Genomic DNA, 18,052 nt, shown 5'->3' with positions numbered 1-18,052 from the left:
TTTCGAATGCATTTTATCGCAACTTTATAATCGTCTCTTTGAACAGTTTTTTCCTTTTACTTTTAATTACAACTGCAATCATTGTAAAACGTTTTTTAATAAGTGTTTTGAATGCTATATATGGCAAAAATTACAGTTTAGAACATTTCATTTATAGAAGATTGATTAATAATAATGATTGGGTGTGGAAAGCGAAAATCGCAATGTCATGCTTTTATTCATATAATTCTTGGAAATACCAGGTTGTTTCTCGGAAATTGTCACAAAGTCTATGCAATTTAAAAAAAATCATCCAAATATTAGGATCTTAAAGGTAACCATGAAAGTCCACACAAATTACCTGAAAATGCTTTGAAAATCTTGAAAATATATTCACGGAAATTGAATACCTTTAAAAATTTTCCCTTAGATATTGTTGAGCATCTTTAGAAATTCTCCGGAAATCACAGAATTTCTCTTGAAATGTTTAGAAATATGTGCAAATTCCTAACTATCACTAATTCATAATTATTTCTATATACACAAAAACATTCGTACATAACCTTGAAAAATAATGAAAATAACACATAAATCGATCTCCATAAGAAGCTTCAAAAGAAACCTTTATAATCATAACAAATGCCTAGATATGTCTGAACATCTTTAGAAATACCATAAAAACGTTTCAAGTCCTTACAAATAATCCTTTGAAATCTTTTAATCAAATATTAACTTTTATAATGGAGAAACGCTGGGAATTTAACAAAATATTGCACCAGCTAGGCAGAACTAGGCATACCGGAAAAATTAATTAATCTCACAAAAGCTTTTGTAAACGTATCTAGAAGTGCGGTAAGGCTTGAAAAAAAAACTGTCGACCTTTCTTTGCAATCAATAATGGTCTCAAACAGGGAGATGTTCACTCCTCTTTAACATCGTATTGGAAAGTGTCGTGCAAAAGACAAACACAGAAACGTTCGTCTTTAAAAATACTAAAAAGTCTTCGACTTATATTATTAACCGTTATGGAGAGGATATCAACAAACAAATCAAGGATTTGGATAACTCACGAATTAGACAACTCAAGCTGTTGAGCAGTTTGGCCTTTCTACGAAGATACAGAGAGAAGAAAGTAACGCCAACCTTCTTGAAGGTGATGCACCACATCGACTCCGCTGCAGCACGTAGAATTTTGATTAGGACAGAACAAGCACTGCTAAGAGAAAGAATCCACAAGACTTTCAATTATCTACAAAAAATAAGTGAGAAGTTACTACGACTCCACCTCTCACTTTCCAATTGTATATCCGGAGAAGACTGGGACAAAGTGGACAGACTAACAATGGAGAAGGCTAATCGCGAATTTCAGAAGACCCGTGACACACACATCAAGAAGTTTGAATCTCTGGAACGCCGGTCGCAAAAGAAGAAAGGTAATAGTTTACCAGTAGAAACAATCGTCATTAACAGATCGAATGTCCCACTAACGAAAGACGAAACCTCTGTGCTCGCCAAAGGATTGAACTACGCAATCGCCCCGAAGAAGGTCCCAAAGGAGGAAATCATCTGCGAAGTGGAAGCAGCTGTTCGAGGGATGCCTGCACTGAAAGCCGAAGAGATCCGACAAGAAGTTGCGAGAGTATTGAAGTCAGCAAAACCACCAAAATCCAACTTGACGGTTGGTGAAAAGAAGGCACTCCGATCTATAAAAGAAAAATCAGAAATCGTCGTGTTACCAGCAGACAAGGGGAATGTCACCGTTGTTATAGACAGGAAAGAATACGACGACAAAATGATGAACTTACTGGACCCAGCCACCTACAGGAAGATCAAGAAGGACCCCACAGACAAAATCGTTAGAAAAATAAAAGAACTGATAAAATCCACAGGAATTCCAGCAGAACAGCAGGCGCCGGTACCACCAAGAATCTACGGACTACCGAAGATTCACAAACCAGACGTCCCCCTCCACCCTATCGTCAGCGCCATCAACTCCCCAACATACCAGCTGGCTAAACATCTTGCAAAGATTCTGTCCCCCTTTACAGGTAACACGGAATCGTATGTCAGGGATTCTACACATTTTGTGGAATCGGTAAAAGGTGTAAAGCTGGATGCTGGGGATATGTTGATAAGTTTCGATGTGGAATCCCTTTTTGGGTACCAGTTAAGGATGCTGTAGAGGGCCTTCGCCGAAAACTCATTCCGGAGGGTTTACCAGGATACGTGCCAGATCTGGTGGAGTATTGCTTATCGTCGACGTATTTCAGCTGGAAAGGAGAATTTTACGAGCAGTTCGAAGGGGCAGCCATGGGATCTCCGCTATCGCCAGTTATAGCTAATTTCTACATGGAATTATTCGAAGAGGACGCTTTGAAGAAGAGCCAGTGGAAAAAAAACTATGGCTCCGATAAGTGGATGACACGTTTGTGATATGGCAACACGGTCAAAAACGGCTCCAAGAGTTCTTGGATCACTTGAACTCTCAACATCCTATGATTAAGTTCACCATGGAAACAGAAACTGCCAAAAAACTACCTTTCCTCGATGTGTTGGTCACCAGGACGACAAATGGAGATATAGAACTTGGTGTATACCGAAAGAAGACCCATACCAACAGGTATTTACAGGCATGTTCACATCATCATCCCCAACAGAAGAGGTCCGTGATCCGTACATTATTTCAGCGAGCAGCGAGACTATGTGAAGGAGAGAACTTGAAGAAGGAGCAACACTTTCTACGAGGCGTGCTGCAGAAGAATGGATACACTTCGAGGGACATCAACCAGGCCATCAAGCAGCAAAAACAGAAAGAGGACACGGTAAGTACAAAACCACTTGGATTTATCTGTCTTCCCTATGTTTCAGGTGTAACGGAACGAATTGCTAGGCACCTCAAGAAGAACGACATCGTAGTGCGGTACGGCACGGTCAGCAAAATTCGGAACACACTCCCGATAGCCAAGAACAAACTAACTCCATTAAAAGGAGCGGGAGTCTATCGACTATCGTGTAGTTGTGGGAAGATTTATGTTGGCCAAACTGGGCGCAACGTCGAGTGCCGCATCAAGGAGCATGAGAGGGATGTAAGGCTGAAGAAGATCCAGCAGTCGGCGGTTGCGGAACATTGCCATGCAGAGGGGCACCGAATAAACTTCGAACAAACAAAGGTGTTGGCTAGGGACAACAGATACTACCAAAGACTGACAAGAGAAGCCATAGAGATTCACCGACATAAAAATAACGTCAACAGAGAGGATGGCTGGGAGCTTAGCAGAACATGGAAGATGGTGGTGAACACGAAGACCTCTTCCCGCCTCACACCGGACGCGACGCAATTAGTTATTAATTAGTTTGTAATTAGCGTTAACTGATTATTAATTAGTTTTTTCCGACTTATATATAGTTACCGATTTTTTGATCTCGTCACTTCGAACCAGTTTCTGAAGAAGGTTGCAACATGGCATCCGAAACGTCAAACCTTTTATTAAAAGACGCACGGCAAAACCCGAAAGTTTCTAGTGTTAGTTCTAGTTTTAGTTCTAATCTTAGTTTAATTCACACCGGCCGTGAAAGCCTTCGTACTTATAGAAATATAGCTATCGCCTTCACGGAAGAGTTCATTAAACTGGAAGTTGCTGCAAAGGAAGTTGCATTACCAATCAACGAAGATAAAACAAAATTTACGATTACAACAAGACAGATTTAAATGACAGAATGGGACAGAAAATTACAGAAAGAGAAATTTTTAGACATACGGACAACAATATCACACAGCAGTATAGAATAGGAACTAATACAGAACTGGAAGAACTATACATATACATAACTAGCCAGATATAGTAAAAGTAATAAAGTCAGAGAGATTAAGATGGGCTGGTCACATCAAATGTGACAAATATATCGTCAAGTTGGTATGGGAAGAGTCCCTAGAGGAAAGGCTGTTGAAGTGGATCTACGGACCCTAAATGTTGAACGACCAGAGAAACTAATCTTGGACTGCAGCGAATGGAGGCAAATTGCAAAGGTAACAAAGACCCTCCCGGGTTGTAATGCCACAGAGAGAGAAAGAGGTCTTTACATCAATCACGAAAATTATTATAAATACCGAGATATTTTTGGAATTAATTAAATATCTCTAAAAAATTTTATTAGGCATTCATAACTGTTATTAGATATCTCTGGAAATAGTTAAAAATTCTTAAATTTATGGATATTCTTGGGAATCTGTCAAAATCCTTTGCCAATTTTGTGAAAACCTTTGGAATATGTCAGAAATTCTTAAATATCATTATAATATTGCTTGATCAAATGAAAATTCTTAAAAATCAGCTAGATATAGTTGGCTTTACTAGAGCATCACAAAAATCGTCTAAAAAGCTCTGGAAAGCATTAAAATTTCTGGATGTTTTTAAATGTCCCTAAAAAGCTTTAGGACGTCCTAATCTTCCTTAGAATCTCTGAAAATTGTTCAAAATTCCTGGATATCCATGAAAATCATTATAAATTACCTATAAATCCTTTGGCAATTTTATGGTGACCGTTAGAATGACTCAAAAATTCCTTAAAATCCATGAAAATCTCTAAAGATCATCTGGAAATCCTTAAAAGATATCTAGAAATCCTTTAAAATATTTGAATGTCATTATAAGCTTCTAGATATTCTTAGAGATAATGCTATCTGTATATAGCTTTCCAAATCAACTCAATCAATTCTTATTAGGCATTCATAACTGTTATTAGATATCTCTGGAAATAGTTAAAAATTCTTAAATTTATGGATATTCTTGGGAATTTGTCAAAATCCTTTGCCAATTTTGTGAAAACCTTTGGAATATATCAGAAATTCTTAAATATCATTATAATATTGCTTGATCAAATGAAAATTCTTAAAAATCAGCTAGATATAGTTGGCTTTACTAGAGCATCACGAAAATAGTCTTAAAAGCTCTGGAAAGCATTAAAAATTCTGGATGTTTTTAAATGTCCCTAAAAAGCTTTAGGACGTCCTAATCTTCCTTAGAATCTCTGAAAATTATTCAAAATTCCTGGATATCCATGAAAATCATTATAAATTACCTATAAATCCTTTGGCAATTTTATGGTGACCTTTAGAATGACTCAAAAATTCCTTAAAATGCTTGAAAATCTCTAAAGATCATCTGGAAATCCTTAAAAGACATCTAGAAATCCTTTAAAATATTTGAATGTCATTATAAGCGTCTAGATATTCTTAGAGATAATGCTATTTGTATATAGCTTTCCAAATCAACTCAATCAATTCTTATTAGGCATTCATAACTGTTATTAGATATCTCTGGAAATAGTTAAAAATTCTTAAATTTATGGATATTCTTGGGAAACTGTCAAAATCCTTTGCCAATTTTGTGAAAACCTTTGGAATATGTCAGAAATTCTTAAATATCATTATAATATTGCTTGATCAAATGAAAATTCTAAAAAATCAGCTAGATATAGTTGGCTTTACTAGAACATCACGAAAATCGTCTTAAAAGCTCTGGAAAGCATTAAAATTTCTGGTTGTTTTTAAATGTCCCTAAAGAGCTTTAGGACGTTCTAATCTTCCTTAGAATCTCTGAAAATTGTTCAAAATTCCTGGATATCCATGAAAATCATTATAAATTACCTATAAATCCTATGGCAATTTTATTGTGACCGTTAGAATGATTCAAAAATTCTTTAAAATCCTTGAAAATCTCTAATATCATCTGGAAATCCTTAAAAGACATCTAGAAATCCTTTAAAATATTTGAATGTCATTATCAGCTTCTAGATATTCTTAGAGATAATGCTATCTGTATATAGCTTTCCAAATCAACTCAATCAATTCTTATTAGGCATTCATAACTGTTATTAGATATCTCTGGAAATAGTTAAAAATTCTTAAATTTATGGATATACTTGGGAAACTGTCAAAATCCTTTGCCAATTTTGTGAAAACCTTTGGAATATGTCAGAAATTCTTAAATATCATTATAATATTGCTTGATCAAATGAAAATTCTAAAAAATAAGCTAGATATAGTTGGCTTTACTAGAGCATCACGAAAATCGTCTTAAAAGCTCTGGAAAGCATTAAAATTTCTGGTTGTTTTTAAATGTCCCTAAAGAGCTTTAGGACGTTCTAATCTTCCCTAGAATCTCTGAAAATTGTTCAAAATTCCTGGATATCCATGAAAATCATTATAAATTACCTATAAATCCTATGGCAATTTTATTGTGACCGTTAGAATGACTCAAAAATTCCTTAAAATCCTTGAAAATCTCTAAAGATCATCTGGAAATCCTTAAAAGACATCTAGAAATCCTTTAAAATATTTGAATGTCATTATAAGCTTGTAGATATTCTTAGAGATAATGCTATCTGTATATAGCTTTCCAAATCAACTCAATCAATTCTTATTAAGCATTCATAACTGTTATTAGATATCTCTGGAAATAGTTAAAAATTCTTAAATTTATGGATATTCTTGGGAATCTGTCAAAATCCTTTGCCAATTTTGTGAAAACCTTTGGAATATGTCAGAAATTCTTAAATATCATTATAATATTGCTTGATCAAATGAAAATTCTTAAAAATCAGCTAGATATAGTTGGCTTTACTAGAGCATCACGAAAATCGTCTTAAAAGTTCTGGAAAGCATTAAAATTTCTGGATGTTTAAAATGTCCCTAAAAAGCTTTAGGACGTCCTAATCTTCCGTAGAATCTCTGAAAATTGTTCAAAATTCCTGGATATCCATGAAAATCATTATAAATTACCTATAAATCCTTTGGCAATTTTATTGTGACCGTTAGAATGACTCAAAAATTCCTTAAAATCCTTGAAAATCTCTAAAGATCATCTGGAAATCCTTAAAAGACATCTAGAAATCGTTTAAAATATTTGAATGTCATTATAAGCTTCTAGATATTCTTAGAGATAATGCTATCTGTATATAGCTTTCCAAATCAACTCAATCAATTCTTATTATGCATTCATAACTGTTATTAGATATCTCTGGAAATAGTTAAAAATTCTTAAATTTATGGATATTCTTGGGAATCTGTCAAAATCCTTTACCAATTTTGTGAAAACCTTTGGAATATGTCAGAAATTCTTAAATATCATTATAATATTGCTTGATCAAATGAACATTCTTAAAAATCAGCTAGATATAGTTGGCTTTACTAGAGCATCACGAAAATCGTCTTAAAAGCTCTGGAAAGCATTAAAATTTCTGGATGTTTTTAAATGTCCCTAGAAAGCTTTAGGACGTTCTAATCTTCCTTAGAATCTCTGAAAATTGTTCAAAATTCCTGGATATCCATGAAAATCATTATAAATTACCTATAAATCCTTTGGCAATTTTATTGTGACCGTTAGAATGATTCAAAAATTCCTTAAAATCCTTGAAAATCTCTAAAGATCATCTGAAAATCCTTAAAAGACATCTACAAATCCTTTAAAATATTTGAATGTCATTATAAGCTTCTAGATATTCTTAGAGATAATGCTATCTGTATATAGCTTTCCATATCAACTCAAAATTCTTCGTAATCATCTAGAAATACTGGGGTATACTGGAACGTACTTAGAAATATATAATCATATCTAGATATCGTTCGGGTAGCATAGCCATCCTTTGCATTGCTCTCTGAATATAATAAAAAATCGCAGATATCGATAGATAACATTAAAAATTTCATGAAAATCTTTTAAAAATGCGTAATTTCGCCAGAAATACTTAAACATTTTTAAAATTCTCAGGATCTCTTAAACCTTCATAGAAATCTCTATGAACACTATAAGACATACTTCGCAATTATTAAGTATTTCGAGATATCCAAAAAATCTCAAATTCTCTGGATATTCTTCCAAAATCCTAACAATCATCACAATAACTCTAGAATTAGCTAGTTATCCCTGGAAATTGTTATAAATTTCTAAATATCGTTTTTATTTTCTAGAAATTCTTGAAAAACCTTCGGATAATCTCAATTTTATTGAAATATCCAAATATGTAGAGAAAAGTTTGAACATAAACATTCCTAAGTATCATTTTTTTAATTTAATTTATTTTTATTTAAATATTCTATTAAGTAATCGAATCATCTCTTGACAACTTTCGACAAATTTCTTATACTTTTGAGTTGCACAAGTTGTGAAAAATTAAATTGATATTGTAGACTTTAACTTTGAGATAGAAATATGAATGTTTTTCAACCAATTTATTTTAGTATTGCAATAAATTGCAGGTTAGAGTATTTATGTTCAACTTTAATACAGAAAATGATCTCATAGTCAATTGGCAGACCTTGGCTCTCCGATTATCGAGTTCCGAAAGATAAAAATAAAGAAGATAGTTTACTTTTAATTGGATTTCTACAATTATCCTTAGTTTCTGAAAAATGTCTGTTCATTTTTTAAACAATTTCCCAGAAGTGATTTATTTAAAAATTCTCGATTTAAAAGTTGTCTTGATATGCATGAATTTGCCCATAAAAACTTACCAATTATTGAAAATCTATGATTAATTATAATTAATATTGACGCTTCGATTCAAAAATTAGTTTCTAGTGAAATTAGTAAAATTAACCTTAAAAAAGATTTTCCGGGGAAACTTGTATAGTTAAATATAAAATTTGTTACGTTTCGAGTAAAAAACTGCTATTTTTAACATTTTTTGTCGGTGAAAGTGAATTTACAGATTTCTTGCAAGATTGCAGTTGATTAAAGGACGCATAATTGGGTCGACCGGAGGGAAATATTAACTTACCGTCCGCTCAATATAGCAATAAATGCTTAAGAAGTGCATAAAATTTAAGCATCATATTAACTTTTGATGGTTTTGACAACAAAAACCAATTCTTTGAAAAAATTATATGTAGATTTTTATATGTATACTACCAATTATTAAAAACTACTCATTCACGGCACATTATTTAATTGCTCAGTAAAAAACTAAACGATCAACATAAAAGTTAAATGACCAGTAATAACGCTTAACCAATTGTAATGTGTGTTTGAATAACGCAAACAAACTAAGTTGTATTTGTTTTTAATTTATGCCACTTGTTATATTTTATTAAATATGGAATACAGCAAGTATCTTCAGCAATAACAACTTGTAAGGTTTTATCTATTGGTGTATATGAATCCCTTGAGTGTCATGTCTATAGTGCAGCTATTTTCATGTTAATATCTCTATAAGATAATCAAGTGTGTTTTCAATGGATAATGTAGGAATAATGAGAATACACACAGAATCATATTATTGTCCGTAATATTTCACTCGACCACAAGTATCTCTGTTCTTATAGCGAAAACTCGATGTATTTTCAGTAAATACAAAATTCTTTAAGACACATTTGGGGATCTTAATACTTGAAAATCTAAAATAAGAAGAACATAAAGAGCAACGGGGACGAAGGAAGACAGGGAGAGGCTGGGGAAAAGGATTGGAATTACACAAATTATTGGTATTGTAGTAATTGTAACCTTTTGGGAAACAATAAATTATTATTATTGTTATTATAACGAGAAACGGGTGGAAATGATGTTGGGTGTAAAAATGTTGACTAGAAACTGAAGGAGCAGATGAAGTAATATCAAAAATTAAAAAAATTAAGGTCAAATATGGTGAGGAAATGATGCCCATCGGGGTGATGATGGGAAGGCCATCCTACCAAAATTAAAGGAAAGGCCAAGAATAAAAACAGAGCAGAAGAGTTGATGAATAAGTCAATTCTTTCAAGAACAAAAACCTGCTAATTTGAATCTAGCCAATCAACGTCATATTCCCAGGTGGTCTGCGAGTGTTTTCTGAATCGTGAATTGTTGGGGCATTTTCGCAATCATGTTTGATACTATCTTTATTTTCTGCACACTTCTGTAGTCGCTGGTTCGGTATGTATTCTTGTATCTTATTATATCTATTCTTGTAAATAGAGCATATTATGGACTTATTCCAAATTAATCTTCCTAAAGATCGTAGATCGTATGATCTTCATATGGAATTTATATCCTTGTCTTAATTGTTTCATAAATCTATACGCATTTCTTGTATTATTATCGTTGAAGTCCATTTTTATGTTCAGAAGTTAGTCATTTTCAAAAATTCCCTTCTTTCGTGTATAGTTTCTGTCAGAGTTTACTTAAATACTTCTTCTTCTCTCTCTCTCATGAAAAACCATGACGAAACTGTGTTCCATCGATTCCCTCTCGTAATCTTCTCTCTATTTCCTCCCGTAGCTTCTCCCGTACAATTGGTTCCTTAAATTTCTCTAGATTAAGTTTGTCCTGATTGTAGGTCCTATGTTGCATTTTACTATTAATTTTGCACATAAATTTTACCTCTAACTAGTCAATGATCATCCAGTATATTGGGTATTGTTCTTTTGTCTATTAATAGATGGTCTATTTGATTATGTGTATTAGAATAGGTTGTTTTGGAGGTCCTTTTCTTCCGTTTGTATCAGTCCTGACCGTGTCTCCCATTGGGATTCATTCTGCAGTCTGCTACAGGATTATTTAGTTTTCCGTGGTTCCCCAGCTTGGAGGTAAGAGTTGAAATTGAGTAGGAAATGTTAGGAGATGCTTTCTTGTTCTTTTGAGACGAATAAAAATCGGTAGTCCCAGAATGCTATTGTTCTTTGGAAATCCAATGAACTTGTAAATGAAGTATCTCGGTATTATTTTAGGCATCAATTACACATAGCTAATAGGAACAAGAAAACTACGTAATCACCTAAATCTACTCTTTGTATGAATTATACTGTGTAACGCCAGTGATTAACAGGAAATTGACTTGTTTGGGATTTAAACGTAGCAATAAAATGGAAACGAAAAGACCAAAAAGGACTATATCAAAAACATATGCAAAGAAATTGAAGAACGCTGTAACAATCAACAAAGAAATTCAAACCTAGAACGTTAGCAATAGAATATATATGGAAAGACGAGATGATGGTTTATTGATGGACACAGTACTGTGAAAAGCTTTATTCTGACCAGAAAAACAGACAGAAGGCAAATAACAATTGGGAAGAGGGACATTGGGAGCTAAATATCGTGAAAGAAGAAGTGATAAAAGCTATACGTCACCTATAGACAACTAAGGCGGAAGCAGTGGAGCAGATAAAACAGGCAGAAAATTTTAAAGTGCTAGACGATGCGGCTGTAAAAATGTTTTTAAATCTATGCAACAAAGTATGGAGAACAGGACAATGGCCAAAATACGTTGGACACCATCAATTTTCATCGCCATACACAAGAAAGGCCCCACAACAATTAAACAACTATCTACAACCATAAATACCGCCTGAACAAGCACGTTTGACACAAGATCAGATTTTTAATGTCAGACAATTAATGGAGATATCTCGAGAATACAATACGCCTATGATGCTGTATTTCATCGATTATAAAAAGGTGTTTGACTGCGTCAAATGGAAGCACTTGTGGTTGAATTGAAAGGTTTCAACGGGGGAGTTTCACTTGGTGGTCTAATCTCTAATATTTGCACTCACATCCAAAAATGGAAAATGCAGAAAAGAAATTAGAAGACGAATAGCGAATAGCTAAAGTTGCCATGACCAACTTGACGAAGATTTGGAAAGATCAACCAATCCTACATTATATTCGCGATCTTCGAATCCTGGATTATCAAAGACACCGATAGAAAAAGGATTGAGGTTTTCGAGATGTGGTGCTAGCCTGGACAGACAGATACACTAACATATCAATACTGAAAAAGCTGTAGAAGCGCACTTCACGAGGCACAAAACCGCTAGTTATGGAAGAATAAAGTAAAAGAAAGCTCATAAACATGGAATCACGATTTTTCACTTATGAGAATACGACTCAGATGAAGAAGAAGCTGAAAAAGCTAATGTAAGAAAAGTTTTTAGTTTGGTGGAATAGAATCTCTTGTTGCAAAGTAGGTAAGGAGTTGTTACATTTCCCTTCAGGGGGAGACAGCTCAATATTTTGTATACAGTAAGCAATGCACTTTTACTTCTTAAAGTATGTTGTTGCGACAAAATAAAAACAGGATAATATTTCCATCATAATTGATGACACACATTCTATAAAAAAATATAAATCATTTTTTAATTGTGAAAAATAGTCAGCTATTTTCTAAAGTTTTAATTGGTATTATTGAAATTAATTTTAATAGCTCTTCCACGCGATCATTTTCTCTAATCAATCTTCATTATGAGGATATTTATATTTTTTTTAAAATGGGGCAAAACTTTTAAGAGTTTTATAAATCTTTATACACATTTATTCATTCTACTTAACCTTTTCAGTAATAACCTTGATTTTGACTTCATAACTCATTAAAACGATCATGAATTCTTAACCAAAACCAACCAATAATTTTACTACGTGCGGTTTTGCGTTAACACTCTTACATTTCATGTAAGATTTGCGGTCATTTCGATTTGTATATGATTCTAGGTTTAGAAAGTAGCAATTTATGAACTACTATCAAGTCAAATTGATTTAAATCGCCACGTTTAAGTTGATTTATTTATGGATTAATTTATGAACTGTGTTATGATGTAACTAACAATCTAAAAATAATAGTAATCCATTTAATTATTTTATTATGCGGTAGATAGTAAAATATTTAAATTTTAAATCGGATTAAACCACAAAATATATTACATTTTGTTACTAATAAATCGAAATACATAAATAAATTATTGATATTGATTATTTTGCATGAAAAGTGATTTTTTAAGAAGTAATTTAGTTTTTTCTTTAAGTTATATAACTCATCTTACAAATTTACCAAGAATAAACAATGTTTTTATTTAAAAAAACAAAAAGAAATGGGATGTTTTAGCAAACAAAATAATAAATAAATAATGTTTGACCTAAAAATTCGCTATAATACATCATTTTAATCTTGAATGTTTATTTTTTGTTTTTGGATATTTGTTATTTAAATAACGATCGACCTCATTAAACGAGTTGCAAATCTTTAGAGACATGTACTGACTTACTTTAATTTCTTTTTAAAACAGTGACGTTTTAACCTTCTCCTCATTTAAAATTTAAAACATGTTCTAAAACACAGGTCACTAATAAACATCTCAAAATGCACGATGTCACACTAATCACTTTGTAAAATGTGTTCCACACAACTTAAAAGTGATTACTCATCATAGACAGTTTACCTGTACTTAAACAACAACATTAATCGACTTTAGATTATAATTTTAATTCGATGAATATACTGTTATTAAGGTTATTAGAATTTTTTGATTTAGGAAGGTGAACGATGTCGCGGTGAATCGGAAGTTTTGGTAACAAAAACCGATATTGATTATGATATCCGTTTTAAATGAAACCTTAGCACGTAATATTGATGTAAAAATTAATAATGTATGAGACACTCATTTTTGGCTGATTAAGCTATATTTGTTTATATTATCTTTATTAATTTATTACGAATCATAGAAAAATGATTTATTCAAAAAGAGTTGATAAATATATTAATATTTATATTTTAATAAATATCTATAACTTCGAAAAGACGAGTAAAAACTCCTGAATTTTTCTGAATAGAGCAGGGGATTATTTATGGAGATTAATATAAAAGAAGATGCAATATAGAAAAGAAAATGCTTCAAATGTTGGAAATATGTTAAGCATTCAATTAAACAACGCTTGTATGATATGGACATGTATTACAGATAAAAAAATAAAGCTTTTTTAATTGGAAGAGATTGGTTGTGAAGTTTTTAGTTATGGTCGATTGAAAAAAAAGAAGTTGACCTTATGTTGAGGGAACCGTATTGGTGTAATGGGCATCGCTTTTTCATGGACAATTAGTGTACCAGCCCACTTCTATAAGAATTTCTTTTCTATAAAAGATCTATTGTTGTGGAACAGTAAAACATAATAGACGAAAAAATTAAACGTAAAAAGGTGGCTACAACATTTCTCCACAGATTTCTCCACAAAACTTACGTGTGAAACGGATATGCTTTTGATTACTACAGAACCAGCGAAGAAAACTGTAAAGTAGTATAAGAAGACATTCTTTTACCTCCAGGACTTTGTTATTTTTAGTTCCCATGAGGTATATAAAAGTAAATCGGGCGAAAATATATCTTGGTTGAACTTTCTGAAAAAAAAGTTATCAAAAATTTTATTCAAAAACAGCATATAATCAATGAAAAACGGCCTTACAGGATCAATAGTATTGACAATATCAGTATTGACAATACAACCATCAACCCTTGTGGTAACCAGTCTCAATACTTCAATATCTTACACGATCAATATTTTTTTTCGATTATATTTTTAAAATTTTTTTGCAATCAGACGAAAGATGTTTTCTAAAAACGGGTTGCAGGGTGTGAATAAGCAACTTTTCTAGTTTTAAATACATATTTTATTTATTAATAGTTATTAAAATTGCACCCACTAGATGTCGGTAATGTTAGGCTTGCAAATCGTACAGGGTCAAACTGTGCGCAGAATTTCTCCTAACGCGTAAGTCGAATAAATAAAACTTGAATACGATTACTTTAGTAAACTCAAAAACTAGGGAACTACGTAGGATTTTTAAAAAATATTCATTTTGACGATTTTACAAGAAATGTCGTATTTATCGATAAAAAACGTACATAAAAATGGTTGTAAAACAGAATCTGAGACATATCAAAAAACGGCTACGTACTTACCTAGAATAAGATAATACAAACTTTTGAAAAAAAAATCTTGATAATCCGTTGAAAAATGTGGAAGTTATCGTGTGCACAGATTGGAAAAATGTAGTTTCCAGAAAAACGCGTTTCATGACAAAAGTCGCAGCACGATCTTCCAATTGTTAATTTCAGTGCTTGCATTATTTCCATAATGTTTGCAAGACCGTCATTAAAATTGCAAGCAGCTATATCAGAAGCAATGTCAACCACTTTCTTGTCACTATGAATAGTTTTTGGTGCGATAGACCATAACGCGGCGTTGTAACTTTCATTGCCGTTTTGCGTATAGCCCCCTAAACATCTTGTCAAAAGATCTTCCCTTGATAGTTCTTCGTACACAAGTTTCACTGCGTTGCAAACATCATTGCCGATTGCTGGCTTGTGAGTGTACTCATCGATCTTTCTTTGAGCAATTCGACAACACCAAAACGATGCGATGCTTGTTGTTAACCATAAATATATATTTTTTCCGTTGACTGACGCTGATGCACCTAAAGAAACCTTGCTTACGACGAGTTTTTATTAGACTGGACTTTAAATTTACCAAGCCAGAAAAAATTGGAAAATAAATATAATTTTAAAAATAAATAGTTATGCCTAGCACGAATTCCGTTCATATACTGCACTCGTAGTAGCTCGAACGTGGTGTGTGCTTAATTATAAATATAATAGCGTAATTATAAAAAAAAAGTAGCAAAAATCTAAAAGGTTCTTCTCTACAGCAAAGTTTAAAGAGATGTTATTAAGTTAGCGTTAAGGACATCGAAAAGCTGGTACAATTTTTGCTGATAATGAGAGTAACGTTGCGGCTGTTGCGGAAAGACCAGGTAGCTATTGCAGACTGTGAGGCATCGTGCAAAAAATTTACCGGGCCAAAGAAGAGACGATTTCATGAAATTGACGAGGCAGTTTTCTAGTTCTCTCAAGAAAAACGAAAGGAGGGACTAAAAAATTTTTAATACTAGCTAAGGTTGGACTGTAGGATTTATGCGCCGAATGGTGTTATCGTTGAGGCGCAGAACTACAATTTCCCAAAAGCTCCTAATAATTCTCAAGAAAATTTCAATTTGTCTCAAACTGTAAATGTCCACAAAATGGTAGTATATCTGGATATGCCACCCAATTACACACTGGAAAGAAGAGGTGTGTGGGAAATTTCTTTATAAACGAAAGGTTGCGAAAAATTGCGCATCACATTGATGCTAGCAGTAACAAGTGATAGGGAAAAATTGCTGACTTTACTACTATTGAGAAAAAAACCATTCTGAAACCTGAAAGACTTCCCGAATGACGTCCTAGTTAGGGCACAACAAAAAGGATGGATAATTGAAAAGCTGATGATGTAATGATTAAGACAAGTATGGAGTCGTAAACCAGGAAGATTACTAAATAAGGATATTAATTAATCATATGATTGCCCTTGGTTTAGACTTCTTGTCACAATAATAATACCTGGTGGAATAACATCCATACTACAACCTGTGTATGTATATGTATATTAACAAACTCGAGAATTAACAAAACCGGGAGCAATTAAAGGAGCTGCTGAACTTGTTCAGTGAGTGTAGGCGACAAGTTTTGTATAATCCGAAGATGACATAATATGGGAAGAAAATGATACATAAAAATGTAAATATCGTTCTAAAACCCTTAGTAAAGTGGTATTGTTATAATGTGATTTTATTTTACTATTTTCCAAATTGCAACTATACGACTGCGAATCTAATCCGCACCCGATTGTAATCCGCATTTGATTTTAGAGCACATAAAATTTGTAAAAAAGGTGCGGATTACATTCGAGAAAATACGGTATAAGGAAAGTTCATCAATTAATTTTCCTGTTAATTTTCCTTTGCCGCCCCTTAATGGGTCGGTCATTTTCACCACTTCTTCACAGGCGCACGGCTTGAACTGAACTGAGTGTAATGTAGAAAATAAGAATTAAACCTGTTTTCAAATCATCTGGGTTAACCCTTTAACTGTTAGTGGCTTCTATAGAGACCACTTATCAATAAGGTCAAATAGCCGCATTACCACAACTAAATCGTTTCTAAAAACGAAAAAATAATTTGCTCGTTAAAGGGTTAAAATAACATATGTTTTTCAGTGTGTTGATAGACATGTTTTGTTATTGTTATAATTAAATAAAAGTAGGTATTTAATTTTGAATGTTGAGTTTATTACACTGAGTAAATCTGAAAATCCGGATTTTTATCAATACTCCGTCAATATTTATCGTCAATCAAATTTTTCACCTTACACTGTCAATATGGAACCATCAAATCAAATAACATTCTCCATTGAGACTGATTGAGCGATATTTCCCATCAAGGTTCCTACCTAAACTGGGGATAACTAAAAAGAGTCATAAGCGGTGTATTTTGTTCCAAATATGGTAAACGAAAAGCAACCTCTGTTGATTGTAAAAAATGTGATGCTGCTTTATATGTATTTATTTTGTTATGAGTTGAAATATTATTTCACATTTTTTGCAATAGCAGTATTTTATTGTCATAGACTAAAAGAATAAAATATAACATTTTTGATAAGAATTTGGTGTTGCCAGCAAGAAAAGTAGAGGATAATAAAGATTAAGGATTTAATTATTAGAAGAACTTGAAACAAATATATATAGAATAGCACGACCGATTTTAAATTGCAAGAATTCTATCCTTCAAGAATTTGAAGCAATATATCAAGACAAAGATTGTTAAAAAAGAATATTATTGGAAGAAAGTTCTGAAACGAATTAGCTTTCCCTTGCGAGATTCCTAGGTTATAAATTATAGCTGTTAGTGTAAACGGGGCTAAACATTCATCTATTCATCACCTACACATCTCACATGTAGATCAGATAATCGGTTACCATGAGATCCAATTAAGTGGAACACGAATCGAGATATTCCTGTATTGTAAATGAATTCTACGTATGATGATTTAAGCCGATTAATGCTTTATAGGTACGTATGTTGCTGGTATGAACCATGAAATCATAATCACTTTATAAAAAATTATACATCGCTTCTGCAATATTTATATAAAATAAATATTTTATTTAACGTATGGAATCAAAACACATCGAAAATGGAATACACAATCAGAATATAAAGTATACTACAAAATAAAATAATAATAAAACAGAACGAAATAAAACAACATAAAAGCAATATATGATTATAAGTACGAAGGCTTTCACGGCTGGTGTTAATTAAACTAAAACTAGAACTTACACTAGCAGAAGTGACTTCGAACTTGTTGACCCGAAACTGTCTAGTTCTATGTCTAGTCTTAGTTCTAGTGATAGTGTTAGTTGTAGTTTTAGTTCAAATATATCATTATCCACTA

General features: G+C 32.6%; 1 protein-coding gene across 1 annotated transcript; it reads left to right on the top strand.

Moving 5' to 3' along the window:
- Positions 1–1,321: 1,321 nt before the first annotated feature.
- On the top strand, positions 1,322–13,339 carry LOC111419773 (uncharacterized). Its single transcript, XM_071196521.1, has 2 exons — positions 1,322–1,834; positions 13,262–13,339. The coding sequence occupies exons 1-2, from the start codon at positions 1,322–1,324 to the stop codon at positions 13,337–13,339; spliced, it is 591 nt and encodes a 196-aa protein (XP_071052622.1).
- Positions 13,340–18,052: the final 4,713 nt, after the last annotated feature.

Source organism: Onthophagus taurus, chromosome 6, assembly GCF_036711975.1.
Source record: "Onthophagus taurus isolate NC chromosome 6, IU_Otau_3.0, whole genome shotgun sequence".
Lineage (NCBI taxonomy): Eukaryota > Metazoa > Arthropoda > Insecta > Coleoptera > Scarabaeidae > Onthophagus > Onthophagus taurus.
The sequence above is the reverse complement of the archived record's forward strand: the minus strand, read 5'-3'. Positions and strand labels throughout refer to the sequence as shown.

Bases quoted from the DNA above. Each gene is read 5' to 3' on its own strand.
- LOC111419773 (XM_071196521.1), top strand. From the start codon at position 1,322: ATGGAGAAGGCTAATCGCGAATTTCAGAAGACCCGTGACACACACATC. The intron at 1,835-13,261 runs GTTAGAAAAATA...TTTTTGATTTAG, and splicing joins AGGACCCCACAGACAAAATC to GAAGGTGAACGATGTCGCGG.